At 46.5% G+C, this 26,451-nt stretch overlaps 1 protein-coding gene across 1 annotated transcript in view; it reads left to right on the forward strand.

The window, feature by feature from the left end:
* CARMIL1 (capping protein regulator and myosin 1 linker 1) overlaps positions 1 to 26,451 on the forward strand; it is a 1,545,633-nt gene that overhangs the window by 1,410,863 nt on the left and 108,319 nt on the right. Inside the window, exon 35 of the mRNA XM_069613644.1 lies at positions 4,357 to 4,435. Within this exon, the coding sequence (XP_069469745.1) occupies positions 4,357 to 4,435 (79 nt within the window). The remainder of the gene's footprint in view (positions 1 to 4,356; positions 4,436 to 26,451) is intronic.

Consider the following 26,451-nt stretch of genomic DNA (forward strand, 5'->3'; position numbering starts at 1 on the left):
TAACAATGTTCATAGAAAAAAACTAAATTAATATTGCAAACTCCTCCATGAATAGTGGTCCACAAAGATCATCTTCATCTCACAGGTGGCTTTGACTCCCACCTTCGTCTGGAGGCAGGGTCCTAACTCCTAAAGGCATAGGAGACAATAGACATGGTGAGTTATTATTGCCAAAGGTGAATTGCATCACATGCAGTTCACCATAGGCCACCTTGAACAATAGTCTCACACTCACTTTGGGTATTTGCATGGCCCAGGATGAGTGTGCTGTGACAAAGTCCCCTGTCCTATTTTTGGGACTTTTTCAGGCATGCCCAAGGAGGCTAGTTAACTCCCCATCTAGTGGATGATAGCCCCCAGGGTTGCAAGGGAAAGATTCCCTGGTCATCCCCACTTAGTACCCCGCGCCTACCCTCCATGGGCAGGGGAGTGTCACATGTATAACCAAAATGCTACTGGCACTGTAAGAGATACATATTTTGTTAGGGATGCCCCAATGCCATGTGCACACATCCCAAGAAGCAGCATCCATGGACAGAGAAAGACACGTTTCATGACTGCTTTGTTTCCGCACACAGTGTCCCAAAAACACACACCGCGTATAGAGAAGTATACACGTCTCTGCTCCCAGAGGCAATAACCGTAGAGTCAGTATGGAATCTGAAGTGTTGACTTACCCTTACATTATTTCTCGGAGACATACACTAGTAAGTCCATCTTTCATGTTTACTAGAGTCATTAGGACAGACAAACAACGATTGAGTACCAAGTACTGTGACATGACTGCAAGCTAGTTCCATAGATGGTCATGTATCGGTGTATGTAAGGTAAGGCTGGTCTGTGAAAGCGATGCAAGAGTGAGTATTGGCGTTGTCCAACACTCACTTTTACTAGAGTGTAAGGAAGTGTTTTTTACCAGTACAAGTTACCTTTTCTATTTGGGACAAATATTTGGTTTGCCTGCATTTTTTTTATGCAAGGCAGGTTTAGCTTGAGCGTTACCACTGTCGTGAAATGAACATATTTGGTTCTGTTGCATTTAGGGAGCGAGTAATGGGGTAACCCATGTGAGTTTTGTTCTGTTTGTTCACTAGGACATTTCCAAGTAGGTAGAGCTCATAACCTTTAACAATTCAGCTTGCAAACGACTGGGTTGAAGAATAGTGATCCTTGAGGCAAATCATTTCGGTCTCACATAAGTATTTGAAATGTGTTTAATATTTTGCATTCTGCTTTTCATCAGTATTAGTGTATTCATTACATTGTGTATTAATTACTTTTCGTGTTCTTGGATATGTTTCTTGTAGCTAACTCAAGACAATTCCAACAGAATCAAAACATATCTGTTTAGGGACTGATATTATTCAATTGCTGCCACAGTTACAGCATTGAAAATAATAATAAACAAAGTTGTATATAAGTTTGTGTAATTTTTTATACAAAGTGAAACATTAAGGTGGTATCACACCTCTTCATTGGCATTTTGTCTCATCGTTCAGCAAGTCTTCAGTGCTGTTTAACACAGATGATAGTTTAACTCTCTGACCAGGATGTACGATTTGAGACTAAAAATACAATATTAACTTTTTTTGAATGCAAGTGGTTTCCACTATTAATAGGCTTACCCTTACATAGCTTTAGGCCAGCCCCCTGAGAAACCACCTGCTGAAAGTCACATGGGTCAATGAGTGAAATACACAACTCACAACACACAGGTGCAGCCTATCTCCCCAGAGCCCACCCAAGGGGAGGAGCTGACACCAGATAAGAAACAGCAAGCCCAAGCCTCCTTTGGCAGTCCAGGGAAGGGATTAATGGTGGAAAGCACATCCCAATAGATCCAAAGCAGGCTTGCTTGGCTACAAGAGCAAGCCATACACGAGGAGAGCTGCCCAGAAGAAAGGAGCAGGCCCCAGGAAACCTGGACAAGAGAAGATCCACAAGAAGACAGTACAAGGGTAAAGTGCTACAGTGAGTAAGCCCTGGTGAGTGGTATTTCAGAAGAAGAATGGAGTAGTATAGATAATGTGGGTCTGCTCAAAAGAAGGGTAAAGAGTAAAAATGGTATCAACATGGGAATTGAGGGGTATCATTTGGGAAGTAGAATGGGAATGTGGAATAGCAGAAAGCTTTCGAAGAGTTAGAGAGGGAGAATAAAATGGTCTGGGAAAAGATAGAGAACGGTACCAACTTGGAGAAGGAGCTGACGGAGACCAGATAGAAAATAGGATGAAGGGATTGCCAAGAGAGTGAGTTTACACAGGATAGGAAGATTGTTGGAAAGGCGATAGAGGCGGACAGTGTTAGGTTGAAGGAGAAAGAGACTGATGGGAAGACCTGGAGAGATAAAGACCGTATAGAGGAAGAGACTGATTGGAATATGATGACAGACAGAGACCATCAAAGGAGCAAAAGTATTTGGGACGAAGAGAAGGATAGAAATCGGAAGAGCAGTAGAAACCAAGGAGCAGGAGAGTGGGGGATAATAGACCATTTGGTATCAAGAAGTAAACTAGAGGAGAATACCTGAAGTAGCAAAAAGAAGCCAGAAAGTGAGAATAGGAAGAGCGGAGAGAAGGAAGGCAGGCGCAAGAGAAAGTATTGAGAGAAGAAGTTGGCAGTTATGAGCAGGGCCAAACTTCTACATCAAACCCCACAGTGGCCAGCAATAACCCCCGGAAAGCGAAACACTGAGTGAACAATAGGGAGAACACAAAGGAGGCGAAGGCCCAGCAGACCTCTGAAGCGCCAGTCTGTCTAATCACATCAAATGGAGATTTCTTAGCCAGAATGAGCTGGAGGTGCAAACCACCTCTGTCTGGGCACAGCAGGTGGAGAGGAGACTTTGTAAGATGTTTTTGTAGGTGTTCTTTGTAAGACTTTGTAAGATACTTTTGTTTGGCTACTGGATGACTCTTTATTACCCCTTTGGGTAGTTGCATCAAGGAACCTCTTTGATGCTAGGTCGGAAATTCCATAGAATTGAGTTCCTGAGTAGCAAATCCATCACCCCTTTCTTACACGACAACTTGGGGAATTATAGAGCACTTTATTTGGCCATCCTTATCATTCTGATACTATTACTATTTCATTTACAGAACATCCTGACACTTTCTTTTATGTTTTTATTTACAATAATGCTTGATAGAACATATCCTTTTGTCGATCTTGGTTTCTGGTAACATAGGTGATGAGCTGGCTACGCACGACAGCCTCACCACATATGACAGTAACTTCAAGGGAGCAGGAATCCATTCTAGATGTGACTACTGGCACTCTTCATACCTCACCTTGCTGTATGGACAGCGTAGTGGTAATAAGTCATGAGAAATAATAATGCACAGACATCCTGCGTCCCCACCCAATTGCTCTTCATATTCTGTCAGTTTCAAGAGAGACGTTTTTCTGCCTAAATATTACTGGACGAATGTCATTGAATGCCTATTTAATAATATCGACATTTCTACTCAAACCAGTAATCTTCCATTTAGCATCTCGGAATTCTATGAATTTATTTTAGTCTCTTCGAGAATCATGTACATTTCGAGGGGATTGGGTCCTCCGATGTATTCCATATCTATGACAGGTAATCACCACAGCTGTGCTGCTTCGGAAAATTATCTTCTTCTTTTAAAAACACAACTGCCCTAATCCGTTGGGGCTCTGCTGTAGCCACAAAACATTTTTCATAACACTGTTCAAAAGAAAATCATTGAAACTTACATTGAATGTGCAATGTGACTAGACTGTTTTGCACATCTGCATGAGTAAGGTTGGCCATGATATAACTTTTGTATGTACATTCTGCCACAACACAACTTCTATTAGTACACAGCGGGGCAGGAGGGGCAGCAGCCTACCAGGCAATCAGGAGACTCAGAACGGGGGTTTTACCAAATGGTAAAACCCCCACTCTGAGCCTCCTCGGAGCTGGAGGCTGCCATCTTCCCCCAACAGTACTGAGGTAAGTGAACCCCCATATCCTCCTGCGTCCCCTTCCCCCACCCCTGCCCCATTTACCTGGTGCCCCTTGTCCCGGGAACACTACTGTCACCAGCGCATTCCAGATGTGCGAATGGCTGCCATGGAAAGGGAGAAGAGACTAAGTTTAGTTCCCTTCTTCCTGATCCATGGCAGCCATCTTGTTTTGTAGTTTTTTTTTCAGGTTGAGAAATGGCAAATGCAGCATTTCCCAACTTGAAAAAAATATATATTAGTATTCCGGTATCCAAACTAACGTTAAAGTCCTTACTTCACTCTGGCTTTTAACTGGTTTATTGCCTAAATAATGGATTTTCTTCTTATCTTTTTAGAATCTTTTCTGTCACTAATGGACATTATTGTTTGTTCTTTTAGAAACTTGGAAACAAAATGGCTTCGAAGGATTCCCTTGAAAATTCAGGGAGTTCCGAACAAATAGATGGAAGTAGTTCAGGTAATATTGTTTTTCTTACTTTACAGAAAAATTCCTGCGTCCATTTTAAAAAATGTCAGAGAACCAATAAAGGGGTCATTTTAAAAAAATATTCATTTCACAGACAGTAAAGACATCACTGACACTTGCGTGTCCATGTTCCTCTCTGTGCAATTTTGATTTGTTTTCAGAAGGGTGTATTTTGCAAGACAGGCAAAGAACACTGGACAGTTCCGGGTTTCTGTACTTATTTACAGCCTTATCAACATTAGTCGTTTTTGCTGCTAGGAATATACATGCTTGCCAGGCATCATTAACCTGAATTCCTATTGATTCTGCTAATGCAAAAAACAGACAGAATTTATAGGGATTTGAGCATCAATGCCAGCATAAAAATTCAATGTGGGTAGAGATGCAGGAGGATCTGGAGCTGAGAGCTGCCACGGAAATGGAAGCCAGCTTTAATCCCTACCTCTGTTCTGTACACAGAAATATGATTGCATACAGATATTGCTGATGGGATAATTGTTAAACAGGCATTCTGATTTGCATGGGTGTCATCTTTTTTTGAAATACAACTCTATATATCACAAGGGACTAACTGCAATGTCGGAGATTTTTTTTTGTAGAGCCTTGTAAGTTTCTATTGCACTTTTTAGGATTTTACCTTCATAACTAGAGCTAATATTCATGACCTAATAATTCTGGCCAATGGGCATGCTTTGGTCTTCCTCAAGGTCTTTTCTCACAGCATTCTCGATTTGGTAATGAGAAATCCTAATTGTTCCCGTAGCGCTGATTGCCAGGTGACCCTGATGCCTCGGCATCTGATCACATCATGCATCCTTTTCTCTGTTAGTGGTGTGAGAAACCAGAAGGTGTCTCACCCGCTAGTCCCTGAGGAGCTGTGATCCAGGTGGCCAGGATATGGCCATCGCTTTTGGATCCAGTTCCTGGGGGTGGACCAGTGTGGGAGGATCACCTGGGTGAGGGGGTCTTCGGGGAGTGGGACGCCTGATGGTGAGATGCGGCATCCCTCTCTTTCCTGTAACATCTTTGCCCGATCCTACCAGGTAGGATATATAGAAACTCCACCCCCCCCTTTTCCTGCACGAACACTTTCACACTGTCAGCCCGCTCTGGGAGAAAACAGACTCACACCTGAGCCGTGTACCGGCCATGTCCCACTACTATGGTCAGGCAAGATCAGGCAGTTACTAACAATCACTCACACCTGACTGCCGTTATAGTTCCCCACACAGATAAAAGGCAGAGCACGAGAGTACACTCTGAGCGATGCAAAGCACACAGAGGTACAGCAGTTTCGAGTCGGCAGCTGATTGAGGGGAGAAAGAGGGCAAACCAATGAGGGTTTATAAGAAGGGAAGCATCCTTGACCTTTTCAGCCAGACGCCATTACTTTCAAGAATCCTTCAAGGGAGAAAGGGGAAACCAGACTGAAGAATCCTGCATTGTGTCGGAGGTATGGAGGGCCCGCCTGCATAACTGACATGGGGGGGGGGAGCAGCAGACGCTGTGGTATCGTCCTTGGCTCCACGAAAAAAGAAGCGACAGAGCGATCAACACAGCGGGTAAGTTGGGGAGACCAATGCAAGACCGGTCTGTGTTGAAGTCAAGGTTGCAAGCGGCAACATTGTATAATGAGCGCTGGAATTAACATTGTTAAACGTGTGTGATGAACGACGCGAGTAAAGCTAAACTGATGAATGTTTGAACTTGAGAAGGAAAGATACAATACCGTTGACAGAGTGGGTCTGCACTGTGAATGTGCTCAAACAAAAGTCTCTCTAAGTTATCCCGACAAGAGAAACAAAAGTAGAAGATTGATGAGGACAATTGTGTAAAGTGAATGGAAGTGGTCATGCGACGGTTTAAGCAAAACCCAATGCACATTAGAAAGTCTTCGATTCTGATATCAGGAGGATCTCAGCCCAAACTAGGGAGACCAATTGTGAACATTGTGGAAAAGGGATCTGAGCCCGAACGAGGGGGATCAATGGTTCGAGACCAAATGAGGGAAACCAATTGTGAACACTGTGGAAAAGAAGTCTGAGCCCGAACGAGGGGGACTTGTGCTCCAAGCCCGAACGGGGGAGACCAGTTGTGAACCTGTTAATGTGAAAACCCTGACAAAGGAAAGGAACTTTTGTGTTTTGTTTGTTACATCAGGCACTCTGCAATGAGAGACTGTCATTGGGCAAGAGACTTTGGCAGAAGTCCCTGATGCCTATAACTGTTACCTCCTGGCCAAGAAGCCAGAGTGTGTGCATAGCTCGCACGTGCCGCCTTGGCCCGTGCTGAAAACGTGGGGAAGGGAAGCCAACTTCTTAACCACCCTGACATATTCTTTTTTGAACACATTCCTTTTGCATACATTGTTATCCCGCACCATCTGTATTTAGAAGTAAGGATTGGCAAGTGATATGTTAGTATAGGCCCTTTTATCTTGACAGAGACTCCACTAGGACTGTATTATTTATTATTTGATGGTTGCAGCTTGCTCCAATCCTTAGATTTAGGTTTAGATAGGTGTTCAACCAACCTATTTGAAGTTCAATAAACACCCTTGAACTGTGATCACTTGTGTCTGTCTTCATTGTTTGATACCATGCCTTCCTTACAGTGGGCACATTGGGACATCTTGAGACAATTTATGTGAGGAAGGAAATATAATTTTGAGGTTGTCGACTTTTGTGTTGTCATCATCTCTGATGCTTGTTTCTGAAAAGGGAAAAGAGAATGGATTCACCCATGTGCTGGTCCAGAAGGCTAATTTCACCAGGGATCCTGATCTTCTTCCCCCCTGAGGTTATGTTGTCTTTCTCGAGCATTGGATCTTTCATAGATTCACATGCTGTTTGAATATTCCCCATCATCAGGCTGGGAATATGTTATGTCTGGTCCTGGGGGTGTTGTTGCATGGATGCAGACCGGAGTCAGGAAGGAGACCACTCACTTGCGATGTAGGTTGTGGGTATTTATTCCCCTGAAGTACATGCTAGGACAAGCACAGGAATACCAGTAGATGTCACAAGGTAAGACCGGGAGAACCGGTGCCCACCACGTAGGCTGCTCTCAGCTCTTCTCTGACACTGGTGAAATGCTCTCTCCAAAGATGCACAGTAACGCTCCACAAGCATTACACCACTGCCATTCAGTCCACCACACAATCCTTTGTAACATTAAAAGCAGTTTGTTTAACTTTTTTTTAAACTGCTGTCACTTTAGTGCTCTTTTATAGTCGTTTTGGGTCACATTGCCGCACAGCCAATAGGCATGTTCATCTAGCACCACCCCTGGAAGCCACCTTCAGATTATGTACCACCCGTACAGTGTTAGAAGTCCTCAAAAAGCTCTCTGCATCTGTCAATGATTTTGAGATAAAAAAAACATTTTCAAAACTTTCAAAAGATCAGAGTTCTGGCTCTTCCATTGGTGATCGGGTACCAATGTCTCGTCTCCTCCTGGTGGCTGTTTCAGCTTCCACCATTGAGGCCATGTTGGTGTGTCCTTTGACACTGTGGTAGACTTTCCAGAAGAGAAGTCTCTGCGAAGCATGCACCACCTGTCCTCTAAAGAATGCCTCCATTGAAGATCATCATGAGTGCATTTACTGCCTGTACCTGGACCACAACTTAAAAAACTGTTCCATATGTCACTCCTTCTCTAACAAGACGCTCAAGTACCATCACAGAATGTTGCTGACTTGTTTGGACAAAGGTGCTGTGGCCTCTGTTTGAATCCATGCCCCTCTCTGCCAGAGCAGACCCTTGGAGCATATTCCCTCTTCTAAGAGGTCAAGGTCCCCCGACGAGTCTTCCTGTGGTAAGTGGGTGAAGATGGTAAATCCCACCAATGCTCCGGGTTTCACCACATCGATATCGTCAAGGGCACCATTGTTATCAACCTCGATGGCTATGTCTTCTTCATCCACAAAGTATTTGTCCATGACTTCTGCTGACCCGCCGACGTATTTTTCATCTACGGCTACCAAAAAGCATCCATCGATGGCTCCATCTGCCCTGTCGACACAGCTTTAGTCGACCGCTCATAAACATGCCAAGTCCTCCACTCCATCGATGAGTTTGTCCATGGGCCGTCAATATCCACGGCTTCAACTATGACTTTGTCATTGACGACCCCATCAACGGTGCAAAGACCTCCTTTAGCTACTGCCACAGCTACAACCACTTTGTCCACAACCAAGGTGCATGTCTCGTCTTCTCCGACCTTTGCTCCTAAAGCGGCCACCTATACAGGATTCAGCAGCGACTACGTCTTCCGTTCTAGCAGTACCCACTGGTCCTCAGGATCGTTCTTTGTTCCCTTTCAAGACATACACTCTTTACATTGGCCCCATTAATTCCTCACGCAGTGCCAGGCCCTTTCATGAACCCTCCAGAAGAGATCCTGGAACATGTCATTGATACAGACTTTGAAGGTCCAGAAGATGTGTTTTCGGAGGACGAATAAGAAGAGGTCACTCTATCACTTCCGGCACAACCTCCTCCTGTCATGCTGCCCCCATGATCACCCATTGCACCCTCAGGGTCGCATCTGAAACACGCTCCCAGTCATCCATAGCCCCATCACCTGTCAATGGACATACTGTCTACATTACATACTCTTGTCTCGAAATGAAAACCTTGACTGCCTACTCCATCTTGTGTTCCTTGTCCGGAGGCGCCTCCTCCTTCAACTGGACACCCCCACACATCCCTATGTCAGTCCCTCTTCTTCAGGGTGGTGTTTCTACCCATACTGGTACCACCAATTAATTCAATAATCCTGTTCCAGTGAATGGTGATTCTGATGATCCTCCTATCAGAGATTCTACACTGGATGGAATTGGTTCCTTTCACGCCCTCATGACCAGGGCAGCGAAATTGTTTGATTAACCGCCAGAAGAACAGAAATAAGAAAGCTTTATGCATCAGCGGAGTGAGCGTGCCAGAAAGTCTGTGCTCTCCATACCTGACCTCAATGACATTTGGGAGTATGGTCTCTTGACCATGAAGAACCCATTCATGAAGGACCGGTTTGAGAAAAAATATAAGGCTCCTGATAAAGGCCCCAAGTGTCTACATATGCAGCCTGCATTCAGTTGTTTCTGCTGTAGCTCGTAAGCACCCCATCCACACCGTGCACAGTTCCACTCAATAAGGAAGGCAAACAGCTTGACTGCTTTGGGAGGCGCACAATTTCCACAGCTGCCATCAAGGCAGCCAATTCCATAGTGATCCTGTCCTGCTATGACAGCGAGTTATGGTACAAGATGGGCCCCTATATTTTTTGTCTGATGACAAGAAAGAAGCAGCTTTCTCACTCCTTCGAAAAGGTGAAGCCGCTTCAGACCATGCTATATCCGTGGCCCTCGATATTGTGGATACTGTGTTTGGCCACATGGGAAATTGAGCCATCTTACACTGTCAGAGATGGCTGAAGGCAACTCATTGTCGATCAGGGGTACAGTCTAAGAAGGTCATTAATATTCCCTTCAACAGAGAAGACCTCTTTGGGAATAATGTGAATGACACCCTTCAAACCAACAAGCATGATATTGATATGCCTCGCACTTGACATCAGTCTTTTCACTCAGGAAAGGCATGCTTTCCCCAGATGTCACATGGCTACAGGCCTTCGTATTGGTCTGTCATACCGTTCCAATACGTACACCACATCTGAAAATGGGGGAAAGTCCCAGGCCTACCGTGGCAACCAGCACCACTGCAGTTCCTCTTAACAGCAGAAGCCATCCTCCAAGCAGACCTGACAAGGCTTCAAGTCCACCCCTTTACTTTCTCAACCTAGTGGGAAGGCGCCTCTCAATTTGGAAAACCAGTGCACACCATCGCAGCAGATGATTGGGTTTTATCTTTGATTCAGCACAGACACAAGTTGAAGTTCATTTAGCATCCATCCTCTATTCCTTCCTCCACACAAGTGGAGAAACACCTGTCATTGCTACGATGCAAGATCCAAGCCCTCCTTTCAAAAGGATCTGTCAAACACGTCCAAGTGAACCAGCGAGGCCAAAGTGTTTACTCAAGATACTTTCATCTAAAAAATAAATCTGACAGCTGTAGGCCCATATTGGACCTCTGACTACTCAACAAGTTAATTTGGTCCCAAACCTTCCGGATGGCCATGCTACAACACATACTGAGACGGCAGCAAGAAGTGGATTTTCTGTTCTCACTGGACTTAGAAGATGCGTATTTTCATGTTCTAATTCATCAAAGCCACAGATGGGTCCTGAGATTTAGGTGTGGCAGGATGGCATTACCAATTCAAAGCCTTGCCCTTAGGCCTCAAGTCTGCGACAAGGGTGTTGACAAAATGTCTCGCACCGGCAGCAGCTCACTTGCGCCGTTATTCGGGAATGCACATCTACCCTTACCTCGATTGGCATGTCAATCAATTCTCTGTCAATTATGCAAAGTCCTGCTTAGGTCCTTCTCAGCATGCTCTGTTCTTGGCATCCCGTCTGAACACGCTGTCCTACATCGCTACCCCATCAGATGACAGAGTGAAATTCATCCTGGTGAAAACCCACCTGCTTTAACAGAAAATTGCTTCATCAATACGCAATCTGAAGTCCATATTGGGAATGATGTCTTCCTACGTTCCTCTGATCTAGCACTGCAGGTTTCAGATGAGGCCTCTTCAAGAATTTCTCGATGCTTGCTGAAAGAAAGTTTCTGGAGATAGGGAGGACAAGATTCTTCTCGCATGACTAGGCGAATGTGGGCACTAGAGGCTGAATCAACATGCGCAGCACTGAGTCATTAGCTACATGGTTTGTTTTAGGTTTTGTTGTTTGGATGACCAGCAAGTTCACGGGAGGGAAATGTGTTGCCCACACCTCTTGTATTAGCATGAAAGGGTTGGACCCCATAATGCTTGCACTGATAATAAGGAAGATTACGGTTTTCTAGTTTTTCATATACAGGATTTAATTAGTGATTTAAGGAGGTCAGCCGACACGTTTTTTGACCCACCGGGGTCCTTCTCACGGCCAAATTGATTCTTGGCTGCCCATGGTTGATGGTTGACTGGCTTGCTGGTTGGACAATCCTGTTGGCAAAGTGGAGCTGGTTCCTTGGCTCAGTTGAGTGTTTTGCGGCAAGCCACAGGTATCTGTAGCTTGGCGATCACATAGAAGTTGGCCCCGGTGGGCTGCTGTGCCTTTCAGCTGCTTCCAGCAGATACAGTGGCTCTCAGCAGACAATGTGTTTTTTACTGCGGCCTTAAAGCTATCCAGATGAGGAATACAGCGCAAAGCGCGTGGCAATGAATTTCATAGAGCTGGAGAAAAATGGTCAAACATGGTTTTGCAGGTCCACTGCAGTTCGGAAGCACCTCAACTCAAGGTGATCATCATTGTTAGAACACATATTACAGTGACTAGTCATATGTGTAATGCAGCGAGAAAGATAGATGGGGCCATGGTCATGCAGACATTTATAGTTAAGAAGCAATATCTTGTGAGAAATATGTGCTTTAAATGGCAACCAATGCAGCAAGCACTTAGCCTGCATTACTTGATCACGGCACGAGAGACCAACAACAGGATAATTCTGAATAACCTGAAGCTTTGACAGGTTGGACTGTGAAGTACCAGCAAGTAAGCCGTTGCAGTAATCGAGCTTGGACCCAATGATAGCACGGGCTAGGATAGCACAGTTATGGTCCGATAAATAAGGCTGAATCTGGTGAATGAGTTTAAGAAAGTAAGCACAAGAAGATATGAGATAGCTTACGTACTGATTGATCGTCGATTCGGTATCGAAAATTACTCCCAGGTTTTAACCTTAGATGCCACAGAAATGACACAACCTGAGATAGGAGGAGACAAATCCCATTACCCAGGATCAATAACTCGGTCTTGGTATCATTAAGTGCCAAGTCATTCTGTGCCATCCATGCCTGTATGACTGAATAGATGTAATTAATGGCCCTAGAGTCTTCTTCGTAAACACTCGTCAGTTGGAGAAGCATCTGTGTCATCAGCATAGTTCCTATATATGACACCAAGATTATCCAATAGATTAAAAAAAGAGGGCGAGTCTGAATATTATACCAGGTGGGTGCCACGCAGAATCCCTGAGACACACCACAGGTCAGAGTGGTTGGAAAAGCAGAATGGGTCCCTGAAAAAACTCTGGCTAATCTGCCAGAAAGAAACAACTTGACCCATGAGGAGGACGGAGAAAGGAAATTGGCCACCTCCATGAGCCAATTGACCAAGATAGTGATCAGCCAGGTCAAATGCTACAGAGTGATCCAAGAGCATTAGTAGGGCAGTATAACCACCATCAAGGATATCAATTATGTCAGATTTAAGATCAAGCAAGTCAGTCTCTGTGCCATGCTGTGCACGGAAACCTGACTGCCTTTCACTGAGGATCCCCCATTTTTCAAGACGTTGTTGTACCTGAAGCTAAGCAACACCATACAAGATTTTTAATAGTTAAGGGACGCATGTAATGAGGAAATAATTCCTAACAATGCTAAGTAAAGGCGTAATCCAAGCTTCCTTAAGACTATCAGGAACAATAGAGGCGTCAAAGGAGACATTAAACATTTTCAAAATAATAGGCCCAAAGGAATCAGCACAATCCTTAATCACGGCAACAGGACAAGCCTCACCCTTACAAAAGGTGGGTTTCATGGTCTTTATAACCTTGAAGACAAAATCCTCAGACGCATAATTGAAGCAAAATTGAGGGATACCCTAAGTGTCCCTGAGATATTCATGAGTGCTAGCTGTTCGTTAATGTTCTGCCGATGAGTCAGCAACTTAGCCATCATGGCATCTTGAATGGATTGACACCAGATATCATTGTTCTCAACCTGTGTATGTATACTTTCGCCTCATGTTCTTTCATAATGCAAAACAGTTCCCTAGTGTCAGATTTCGAGTTGTTTATATGAGAATCAAAGTCCGCTTTTTTAGCAGATGCAACATTTTTATATTTAGTGGCAGCGTCAATGTAAAGAGCTTTATTTTCATCAGATTGGCAATTATGCCACTTTCTATCCAATAGCCTCTTTTGCTTTCTGAGCTGGATATTATCATCAGTAAAGCAGGTGCCCTTCTCAACCACAATTATCAGTTTCGTTTTTATTGGAGTAAGGGTATCGATGATGGCCATAACAGCAGAGTCATAGATTATTGTGAGATCCCCGGCTTCAGAAATGTCTTCAAACAATTGGATTTTAGGCAAAATAGTCCCCCTAAAGGAGGTAGGAGACACTCCCCTAAGGTTGTGAGATTCAATTTCAACATGCAGCTTGTTTGCTTTCACCAAGCTGCTAGTTACATTCAAAGAAAAGCGGACAAAGAAATGATCAGACCATGGGCGAATAGAGATAGTGACTTGGCTGATAGAGATATTATTAGAAACAATCCAGTCAACAGTGTTCCTCTCTTTATCTGTGGGTAAATGTTGAACCCTAAGACAACAAGCATAGAGTCAAGAGCAGTAGCATTCTTATCAGCATTATTATTAGCCCAATAATTAAAGTCTCACAGAACCAACGACCTTGAATTTGATGTCGTGAAGCAAGCCAATAATGCAGAAACCTGTGATTCAAAACAAGACATAGGTTGTGGTGGACGGTACAGCCAAATAATATTCAGAGTAGGGGAATAATCTGATTGGGTTATAATAGAAGATACCCATGCGCTTCAGACCACTCGTATTGATGAAATATTGACAGGCAGCGTTCACCCCACCACAAGACCCACCCAAAAAAAGGACTTGAACATTTTGTAAGAATGATTGAATACAGTAGTGGTGATTCATGCACTGTCCACTACAAATCAATATACGGTATTCAACATTGAATTGATTCAAAGTATATCCAGAGGTTTTTCTTTATTTAAGTATTTATTCTCAATGTGGTCAGTCGACACGTTTTCGACCGTGGTCGTTTTCAAGGCTGATACAACAATACAAAATAATGAAATATTGTGTTCATATTCAATTCCCAAAAATTCACAATAAAAAAATATTCAAACAATTCACATAGATCAAATAATTTCAACACAAAGGAAATAAGGATACATTTGAATGTGAGATGTTATTACAGGTACGATTTTCAATCGGAAAAAATAAAAGTAGAAAATACAAAATAGAAAAAACAATCAAACAAAATGTGATAATGAAATGATTTACATACTGCACACCAGTTTGAGGATTGCGGTTAGAGCGGAAATGAAAGACACAGCAATAGGAACAAAAACATTTTTCTTCTATGAGCCATGTCGGTATTACAATAAGTATTAGTACAATCATACAAAGGTAAGTAAAGCACCTAATTTAACCCTACACTATTATAATAAGTGATGATGTAGCAATAGGAATCGATATGGTGCCCGTGATGGACAAGTAGTGCCGCAAATGGTGATGATTTGAAACGGAGCAACACGAGAACACCGCTATCAAAAAGTTAACTGCTAGGGGTTGGAGTTGCAAACTAAATGTGCATTAGTACTGATGCGTACATGCTTACCCCTTGTTCAAATAGTACAGTAGTGTGGCCTGATAGAATGAAAAATATGGTATTGATCAGTAAAGCGCTACTAATGGTACCCAGCTTGATAAGCAGAATGGAGACAGAAGCTTAAAAAGATTCTACCAAAAGATGATTGCCATTGCTCTATTGGTGATCATGTGTGGAAAGATTATGAATAACCGTAGGCCGACAGAGTAACACCTTGATAAAGGTATACCTGAAATGAATTATGAAGTGCCAGTTAGGCTAATGATTCTTCCTAGTTTTCCATATATTAAATAAAAGTGCTCAAAATTGGCCTTTCACCTTGAGTTGCCGAATGACAATATGTCATCAAATATGTCATCCTCTGCCTGTGGGGTGCAAAATACATTGTTGCTCAAATGATGGCTAGCCTTAATTAGTTGTAGACCAAATTGACTCCATAACTTGGTCAATGTCCAGAAATTACCGTGATGCATAGAAACTAAATATATGACGGAGTATGAAAAGTGTGGCCCCGGTAAGTTAGCCATAATTATTCTGTTAGCTGCAAATTGTGCCATAATGACAAAAATGTCTAAAAACCTTAACACGTCTGGATGGAAACCCAAAAATGTGATGAGGATGCTGGAGTTGCTCGTGTGACCCTGCTGGGTTAGCCATTGCTTGTTTAGTGAGTCACAACAAGATATTGCCATGGTGTCAAATGGCGCCAGAAATAAGATGACTTTAGTGGTCCCCAATTCATCATGTACTAGTCATCCTATTACAGTGGGCTAATGCCGTCCGTACCCTAAATGGTGTGACCCAAATAGTAAAAACCCAATATGCATAATGTCCATTGTGCCCAGATAATAACGTGTGAAAATTAAGTTTGTAAGGGAATGTCAGTCCACTCACCTCTAATGGCAAAATTAAATTGTCACTGGGCTTGAATCCCTGTTGAGTCCTGGTCAGTAGGACTATATAGCCCACCTAGTTGTTCGAGTTTTAGACACGTCACGGAAAATGACGAGAGGACGTGATGAAGTCACGCGTCCCGAACGCGTGACATCATAGGTAATCAAATGGCCCGTATTCAAAATTAGCCCAATTAAACAGGTCTAATCGTGTTATGTGTAATGAACTGAAGATGGTTGAGAAATAAACACTATCTTTGCACCACCTAAACCTTAGCAAATGACGGATTTGCAAAACAAAGCCTGGGATTGCAACAAGCATGATGTGCATCTACCAGTGTGAAAATCCCTATTCAAACCATATGAATACTGGGTCCACCATTATTTTGACAATTTATAATGGGTAGTATATACTCTTACGTCCCATCCCCTTTCCTCCATACTGTAAGGGCATCCCTTCCTAGGGACGGGAGACGGAACCTATTTCGCCGGAAAAACCTTCTTCCCCTTTAAATTTAGAGGCATGCGGTGGTGCGGCCCTGGGAGCATGCGCTACCCTGACTCTGCCCACCGGTGCCACTCTTCAGTCCCCTTTTCAGCATCGACTGGAACAGCCCGATTTCATCAGAGCTCCTGGGTTTGGCCTTGCCATGTAATTCCACGCACTCTTCCCCCGATTCTTCTCTTATCTTTTTGTCTTTCTTTGTCATCTAGGCACTTGGTCCTCTCGCGTCACGTTCCTCCCCGGCGCATGTCAACTTAACTGGGTTTCAGCAGGTGTCCAGCCTGCGAGGGACTCTTTCCCACGTCTGACCCCCACGCTCTTTGCCTCCACTGCCTTGGCCCTGACCACGACTGGGAAGGTTGTACCGCGTGCAACTCTCTGGCTCCACTTGCACTGAAGAACAGTCTAGCTAGGTGGAGAGAACTCTTCGAAGTGTTGCCTCCAGAGGACTTGAAGAAGTTTGTCCAGCAGAGATCGAGGCCCAAGGGAAGGCTGTTATTTTCCATCGCACCCCATAAGGGCGACTTCTTCCCTAGGAAACGCCCAAGCGGGAGGAACCGCTCGGGTTCTGTTACCAGCACACACACCAAGGCTAACCCAGCTACCGGCCTTACGGACCCTACCAGTATCAGTACTGAGGGACTGCAATGTTCTTCTACCAGGTCTACAACCGAGGGGCTATGCTCTAGTACCGGCTCCATGTCCGAGGGGGTGCCTGCACGCAGCACTACCAGCCACAATGCTGAGGGCGAGACGCCTTCCAGGCCTAGACTTGAGGTGCGGGCTAGGTCTCATGTTCCAACACTAAGAGTCTTGGGCGAGGCCGTGTCCGGAGGGCCATGCACCACGACTTTGGCACGTGGCACGCAGCCAGACATAATGGCCGCCAGGCCAGACAACATGGCCACTCGTCCGATGCCACTCCTAGGAACAGAGCAGGCGGTTGAACGAGTTTCAAGGTGGGACTGGTCTCAACCAGGTATGTGGCCTACAGTGTATCCATCAGTACCGCAGGGTAGGTTTCCCCTGCAAACCAGACTGAGTGTGCTCTGGCCCCAGCAGCACCCAGCCACTCCATCAGTATCCCCTGTCTCCTCTTCAGCCTCCGAGGACAGGTTCCTTGAAAGGTTTTTGGGGCTGATGCAAACCCCCAAGATGGGTGCCATCCCGGTCACTCCACTGATGCCTAGAGTCATTCCTCCCATGACTCTGGCACCAAAGGCCCCAGCACAGCCCCCGCTGCCGGCTCCTTCGAATCCGCCCCCAGTGCAGCCGGTTCCGAGCCAACCTCCGGCTCCGGTCTCCACACCGCAGCTCACGGCGCCCAGCACTCATCCTCCCGCGGCGGACCAGCCAGACACCCAGGCGGATACAGACGAGAAGGAGGACCCTGACATGCCATCGTTAGCGAAGGCCTTTCGCGACAGGCTTGCAGGTTTGGCAGAATATCTGGGCCTTCCTCGTCCAGAGGTAGAGCAGCCCAAGGAGGGGGACTTGGCAGAGGTCCTCTCCCTAAAAGCCCCAACCAAGACGGGTGCAGAAGGATGTCGTCGATCTGGCCAAGAAGGGTTGGCTCAATTCACACTCAGCCCAGCCTGTCAATCGGCACCTCGATGCCAAGCATAGACAGATGGAAGCGGATACACTCTTGGTGTCAACGCACCCCAGCCGCACTCATCGTGATCACTGTAGCGTCACTCTGCTCTAAGCATCAGTCGTCCTCGGCCACCTCGTCCTCGACGCTGCTAGGCAAGGAGGAGAAGATCTTGGAGGCGTATGGGAAAAAGCTGTACTCCAACACCTCCTTGCACCTGCGTCACGCCAACGCGGATGCCATGCTTGCAGCGGCAAACCAGAGGTTGTGGCGGAAAATATTGGACTTCCTTCCGGAACTCCCGGCGCAGTGCCAGGCACGCTTTAAGGCAGGTCTAGGAGAAGCCAAGCTGGTAGCACAAGACATCATGGAGTCCACAGTGGCCCACATCGATACCTCTTGCCGGGCCATCTGCATAGCCACGGACATCAGAAGGATGGCCTGGCTTCGAGCTACAAGGTTTAACCCGACGTCCAGGATCGCATATTGTTTTTTTTTGTTTTTTTTTGTTAACCAATTTATTAAATTTTAACATATTATCAGTACAAAACAGATTTCAGCAAATTTCACATATCCATGAAACAATAGCAGTAAGTATAACAACAACAACAACAAAAAAAAAGGGGGTGGGAGAGAAAGAAGAAGAAAAGAAAAATAAATAAATAAAACCCACACCCTCACCCCAAAACAAACAAGAATAAATGACACAAAGCATCAAAGAAGTCCAGAATGCATATGCCAAGAGAGCTGTTGAAAACATCGAATTACAAAATATCCACATGGTAATATGAAACAACACAATCACAATAAAAAGAACAAATAAAAAGCATGCATGTTCACTTATCTGAATACAGGATACAAGATCCGATCTAATCCGCATCCAGAAAAGCCTTCCATATCTTATCAAACAAATGTCTCTTCCTTTGAGTCGAATATATCACATTTTCATTATTGCATGTTCGATACATCTCCTCCAACCAACTGTTCAGTGAGGGGTAAACGGCCGATTTCCAAATTCTTAAGATTAGCTTCTTCGCCAGCATGGCACCACGTAAAATCCATGTTACCTGATGAACACCCAAGGAGCCTAATATAGTGGTTTCACCCAGGATAAAAGTTTCAAAATCAAAATCCAGATTTTCACCAAGAACCTTGTTCATCGTTTCTGCAATGTCCTCCCAAAACTTCCTGACCTTCTGACACTCCCATAGCATATGTTCCATAGTACCACAAAAGTGACCACATCCCCAACAGTTGTCATTCATTGATAACTTTCGTTCCTTCAATTTCACTGGTGTCCAGAAGACCCTATTCAGGATCATAACTTATTTAGATCTTTCTCCCACATTCAGTGATACTCTTTTTATATTTTCACAGATCTCGTTCCATCTTTCTGCAGACATCTCCTCCTTCAGGCAACAAGACCATTTCCTGTGGAGCTTATCATTCCCTTTTTCAAAACCGTTCAGAAAATTATACATTTTGGATGCTGAATGATCATTCTTGCCAATCCCATATACAACTGCCGGCAAATCCGATGTAGTCAAAGAAGGAATTTTCACTGCTTTCTTTAGCTTCCTATATTCACCATATGTACACGATGATAAATCATACTCGAGCCTCAGAGCTCTAAACGTCTTCCATTTCGTTCCTATAAAGAGATCCGCAACTCTAGTAACCCCAGCTGACAACCATGTAGGCCAGAATAAGGTTTTATTGTTCAATTTGATATTCGGGTTCATCCAGATGGACGAAACCCCCGTCTTACCAGGTATCAATCCTGCAGACAGCTCATATGATCTCCATGTCGATCTGACGAAGTCTGTTAAAGCAGATTGGTTACCCCGATCTATTGTGGTAGTGGATAGAAGGGCCCCAGTACTCAAGTCACTGGGCAGATTCTAAGGAAATCAACACCCTGGCGTGCACACTGGATGATGCACTCTTTCACGGCACACCTTGCCCACTCAGGCGTACAGGTGGACACATGTTGCACCTATCTCGCAGCCATAGGGGCCTACAGAAATTCGGAGGAGGAGGTCTTCTCTTCCAACCCGATACTCAGGAAACATCTGATGGGCCTGTCCAGGCTTTACCCGCCCATCAAAAAGCCACACCCTGTGTGGGACCTCAATGAAGTGTTGGGCACCCTAGCGCACAAACCCTTCGAGCCAATGGCATCCACGGACATCAGACTGGTCACCATCAAGACAGCTCTGCTAGTAGGTCTCGCATCCGCTCTAATAGTCAGCGAGATCCAGGCTCTGGTAGCTTCAGAACCCTATACCACTTTCCACAGGGATAAGGCAGTCCTGCGGACTCAAGGTACCCTCTGCGTTCCATCTAAACGAGGAAATAGTCCTACCTACATTCTTCGCTGACCCCAAGGACGAGGCTCAGAGAGTCCTCCACTGTCTGGATGTCAGACGCGCTCTGAAATTCTATCTGGATAGGACCAAGGGCTTCTGCAAGTCGGATGCACTTTTTATCACCTTTGGGGGCTCCAGACCTGGTTATCATGCATCCAAGGCATCCACAGCAAGGTTGATGGTTGTGGCCATCAAAGAGGCCTATGAGGGGCAGAGCAAACCGCTGCCAGCCAACATGCACGCCCATGCGTCAGGGCCAAGTCGACGGCCATCGCATTCCAGCGGCAGGTTCTGTGGCAGGTCATAAGCAGGGCAGCTACCTGGGCCATCCCTTCAGCTTTCTGTAAGCATTACTGTTTGGACGCCGCCTCTAAGTCAGATGTGGCCTTCGGACAGGCGGTTCTAAGGAACCTGTTTGCTTAAGGAGGGTCTCCTTTCCACCCTGGGGCTACATTCAGTCGTAATCGCCCATACATTATGGAGGAAAGGGGATGGGACGTAAGAGTTATTATAAGTTACTCACTGTAGTGACTAATGAGTCCCCTTTCCTCCATACGTCCCACCATCCTCCCCCTAATAATACTGGTGTCATTAGGCAATAATAAATATTGTCGAAGCGTCAATGGGGACTCAGTGGCGCTGGTGGGCGGAGTCAGGGAAACTCATGCTCTCAGGGCCGCACCTCCATGCACCTCTAGATTTAAAGTGGAAGAAGGTTTTTCTGGGGGAAAAGGTTCCATCTCCCGTCCCTAGGAAGGGATGCCCATACAGTATGGAGGAAAGGGGACTAAGGACTAAGAGTACGTTAGTCACTACGATGAGTAACTTGTAATTTATTTTATGTTGAAACCAAAAGGGCGTCTCGGAATCTCTCTGCCAGCACGAACACAGCCCAATGACCTGTTCTTGGGTGAATAACCCCTGGGAGAGACTCTACCAAGTCTTTAGCTCACTGTCCCTTTCACAGAGAAGAACTTTCCCCGCATATCAGCCTTTGTCCTGCCCAGGGGCAGTCCAGCGCCGAAATGCTAGGCAATTCTCCTCTGAACAAGAGTACCATCAGTAACCCCATACACGTGTTTCAGCCTTGTTGGGCATCATCAGTGAGGTGAAACTGGTGCCTCTCTAAGAATAGTGAGCAAGGGGTCCACGTCTGGATCGCCCTGTTAACTTAGGGTGAAACCAAAAGGGGGTCTGGGAATCTCTCTACCAGCACGAACACAGCCCAATGACCTGTTCTTGGGTCTATAACTCCTGGGAGAGACTCTACCAAGTCTTTAGCGCACTGTCCCTTTCACAGAGAAGAAATTTCCCCGCATATCAGCCTTTGTCCTGCCCAGGGGCACAATGACCTGTGGACAGTGTGCTAAAGACTTGGTAGAGTCTCTCCCAGGGGTTATTCACCCAAGAACAGGTCATTGAGCTGTGTTCGTGCTGGTAGAGAGATTCCCAGACCCCCTTTTGGTTTCACCCTAAGTTAACAGGGCGATCCAGACATGGACACCTTGCTCACTGTTCTTAGAGAGGCAACAGTTTCACCTCACTGATGATGCCCAACAAGGCTGAAACACGTGTATGGGGTTACTGATGGTACTCTTGTTCAGAGGAGAATTGCCTAGCATTTCGGCGCTGGACTGCCCCTGGGCAGGACAAAGGCTGATATGCGGGGACATTTCTTCTCTGTGAAAGGGACAGTGCGCTAAAGACTTGGTAGAGTCTCTCCCAGGGGTTATTCACCCAAGAACAGGTCATTGGGCTGTGTTCGTGCTGGTAGAGAGATTCCCGGAACCCCCTTTGTTTTGTAATTTTTTTTAACATACCATTCACCTAGAGTAATATGATGTTAGGCTTAGCCTGGTTACTGGACACCAAGGTTTTCCAAGTTTTTTCATTCAAATCTGTTTCAAATTTTACTTGGTCATCGAGGTTTGGATAATATTGACTTAGTATTCATATTCATATGGTTTGAATAGGGATTTTTACACTGGTCGATGCACATCATGCTTGTTGCAATCCCAGGTTTCTTTTTAAGGTGGCTATTTATAGCCAATATGGAACAAATATTTTGTGTCATAGGCTTGTGACTGCTTTGAATTTGAGGACTTTTAGTCACAATGGGAACCTGGTTTCTTATTATTATTTTATTTCAGGGACTCACAATAAATTAACTGCATGGTATACAGCCTTTTCATCGAAAAAACATCCATAGACTCTTTTGCCATCAAAATGTATTGATTGAAATACCTTTCCATCGAAATGAATATTCATTGCATTTTTTTTCATTGAATTTCAATGGAAACGCATTTCAATAAACAATAAACAAAATGTGTGTTTGGAGCGGTTTGGGGGGCTACCCACCCAATTAAAATATAAACACCACACAAGTGAGATGGAGCTGTCCAGCGCTGAAATACATTCTAACTGTATTGAATTAATTTCAGCACTGGACAGCTCCCTCTGACTTGTGTAGTATTAGTGATCTATTTCAGTACTGTGGACTTTTATTTTATTGGGGGGTTGGGATCCACCATTAAAAAATAAAATAAGTGTCAAGTGCACTCGCTGACACTACACAAATTAGAGGGAGCTGTCCAGTGCTAGATTAGATTGGTACTTTTTGTACTCAACTTCAGCACTGGACAGCTCCCTATAACGTTATGTTTCAGCGACTTTCCATGCAAAAAATGTAAAGTATTTATATAGTGAAACTTTTCGATGAAAGGTTTTCGATGCATAAACACTTTACACTTGATGTATGGCAATTTGATGAAACATCTTTCAATAAAAAAGAATAAATGTAACATCACCTCGATGTACATCTTTTGATGGAAAGACATGCAACCGCAATGCACATCACCTCGATGTACATCTTTCAATGGAAAGACATGTAACCTCGATGTACATCTTTCGATGGAAAGACATGTAACCGCAATGCACACTGTAACAGTAATACAGCTAACCACTCTTGCAACATCATACTACCTGCTTAGACTTTGTTTTGCATTTCTCCAGCATGGGGTCTGGCATGGATTCACATGCTCATGAATATTCCCCGTCGTCAGGCCGGGAACCCTCGGTATAGAAAAAAAATCAGTATCAGTTTCGTTTCTGATCTGTCTTTCTTAGTAGTAACCAATCACTGGTCTCTGGGTCATACTGCCCCCAGCCAATGACTGCCCTCTCCCTAAGCCCCGCTTCTGGCAGCCATCCTCAGATTTTTACCGCACGTTCAAGTGTTGGGAGTCCTCGTGCTGTAGCTCTCGAGCTTTTGCTGCGTTTTCACATTTTTTCAGGAGATTTTTCTCATTTTTCGGTTAATAGAGCCTCAAGCTCCACCGTTTGTACATCTGATCAACGGGGATCCGTTTCGGAGTTTTCTACGCCCCTCAAGGGTGAAGATTTCGTCGAGTTACGCTTTTGGAGGATTCCAGAAGTTCCGAGGCCTACCCCGGACATGGCCCAGGAGAAAGGAAGCTCGACGCCCGGGAAGCTGTTCAGGACCTGCCCTGGATGCCAGCTTCAGAATGTTTTCAAGGAGGACGAGCATTCGTTATGCCTCTACTGTACTGTCTCCATGAGGACAAGATGCACACGGAGAAGGACTGTGCGTTTTGTGGGAACATGTCGGAGCGGACCATGAAGGATCGCCACCTCCGTCTCGCCAACTGGCTGGAATGGAAGAGCCCGTCAGGTGAGAAGAAGGAAAAGAAGTCCGAGCGGTCTTCTAAGTCCTGTGAGGGCGCCCCGGCGACGGGGGCCCAACAAAAGGCTAAGCATCGCGAGTCCGCGGGCACCGGGAGCGCCGAACGGTCGGGCTCCTTGGCTGCCCGGCAGGGCGCATCCTCCCAAGCGCCATCAACCATGAGCCAACGCTCTGGCTCGGGTAAGAGGAAGTCCGAGAACCCGGCAAAGCTTCTGGAGAGGCCCCGGTTGATCTCAAAGATTCCGGCAGAGGGGGAGCGAGGCTCGGACCCTCCCCCCAAGGTGAAGGCCCCAGGTGTACAGAAGGTGACGATGGCCTTAATTCACCCTGCTAAGACCTCGATTGAGGATGTCGCCGCGGCCCTGGCTCAGCCTGTGGAGGCTACACCAGTGGAGGCGACCTCAGGACCCAGAGTCTCCCTGCCACCGCGGAGGGAGTCGTCTTTCAGGCCCATTGAGAAGACCCCCACGAAGTCCTCGTTGGAAAAGGTGGGGGAGGGGCTGGTGCCCATCGTGGATACGGACACGACCTCTGAAGAAGAGCTCATCGAAGTCGTGGAAGATGCCCAGCCCATCGGGAGGGATCCCGACGAGGGCGACGACGAGAGCGACGGTGTCGCCGACGAGGCTCCTCAAGAGCCCTCGCGCCCGTCGTTTCCAGCGCCGCAGGACACTTCGGCTGCCATTTTGTCAGCGATTCAGTCCTTATGCTCGGAGATGAGGACAAGGTTGCCCCTCCCCCTGACGGAGGTACCTGAGCCATACCCGACGGGGGAACCGGAGCCAGGACCTTCGGAAAGTCCACCGCATAAGAGGAGGACGACGCATCCTACGCCACCTCTCCCACCTCTACGGCCTGCTCTGCCTTCCCCCCGGTCTACTACCCACGGAGATGATACAGGCACGGACACGGCTACGACAGGTACAGATGACGACGGAGGCGACGACGGGACGTGTCCCCCGTCGCCCCCTGCTCAGGCGTCCCCGCCCGACGAGATTGGATCCTTTCATGCCATGATTTCCTGGGCATCCGAGCTCTTCCAGCTCTGCCCAGAAGACGAGGATGGCTCAAGGCCACGGATTTCCGCCAGGACGTACAAACCAAGGTTTTGGACATGCCCTTCGACGGGAACAACCTGTTCGGGAAGGCGGTTGATGAGTCCCTTCAGGCCATCAAGACAGACACAGAGACTGCCCGGGCACTGGGAGTGCTCCAACAACGACGGCCGTCCTTTCGGAGCTCCGGAGGCAGAGAAGGTGCCTCCAAGGGATCCGGCAGTGGCTCCTCCACGTACCGCCAAGCGGCAAGATCTTCGTCCCAGGAAGCCTACAAGGGACGTGGCAAGTCAGGTGGTGCCCGTCGTCGTCGACAGGGAGGTCAAGGAGGCAAGGCGGCCTCCAAACAAGATTGAACCGACAGAGGGGTCGGGACCCCGCCGAAGCACCTCGGTGGGAGGCCGGCTGGCGAGGTTCGTCAGCGTGTGGGAGTCCATCTCCACCGACCGTTGGGTGCTGGACGCCCTGGTCCAAGGGCACGCCCTCGAGTTTCAGAAGAAGCGCCCTCGCGTTCCACCCGTGGCCAGGAAGGAAAATCACGTCCCTCAACTACTGTTGGAAGTAAGGGCGATGCTCAAGAAGGGTGCCATCGAGCTCGTCCCAAAGAGGCTTCGGGGCTCCGGAGTTTACTCAAGGTACTTCCTCGTAAAAAAGAAGACAGGAGGATGGCGCCCCATCCTGGACCTGTGGCGACTGAACAAGTACATCAAGGCACAGAAGTTCCATATGGTCACCCTCCAACACGTGCTGGGACAGCTGGAGGAGGGCGATTTCCTGTCGTCGTTGGACGTGGAGGATGCGTACTTCCACATCCCCATTCTAAAAAGACACCGAAAGTTTCTCAGGTTCGTGGTCCAAGGGCGGCACTACCAGTTCAAGGCCCTCCCGTTCGGATTGAAGTCGGCACCCAGGTTGTTCACCAAGTGCCTCGCACCGGTGGCGGCGCGGCTGTGCCTACAGGGGATCCATGTCTAACCCTACCTGGACAACTGGCTCATCCGGGCAAGGACAAGGGAGCTCACTGTGGAGCACACTGCGAAGACCGTCCATCTGCTCACGGACCTGGGATTCTCCATCAACTTTCCAAAATCCCACCTGGTTCCGTCGCAAGTTGCCCTGTTTCTGGGAGCCAAGCTCGACACAGTGGCGCGGCTGGCCTCGCCGTCGGAGGAAAGGACCAGGACCATTCTGGGCAAGGTGCAGCATCTGGTGGCCACAGACATGGCCAGGGTAAGATCTATCAAGTCCCTCCTCGGGATGATGTCCTCCTGCATTTATCTGGTGCGCCTTTGCAGGCTTTGGATGCGCCCCTTACAAGAGTTCCTCGACGCCCGCTGGGTCCATTCGACGGGCAGCTTCGAGGACAGGATCCCTCAACGAGACGT

This window comes from Ambystoma mexicanum, chromosome 5p, assembly GCF_040938575.1.
Source record: "Ambystoma mexicanum isolate Mex_15411 chromosome 5p, UKY_AmexF1_1, whole genome shotgun sequence".
In the NCBI taxonomy this organism is placed as follows: Eukaryota; Metazoa; Chordata; class Amphibia; order Caudata; family Ambystomatidae; genus Ambystoma; species Ambystoma mexicanum.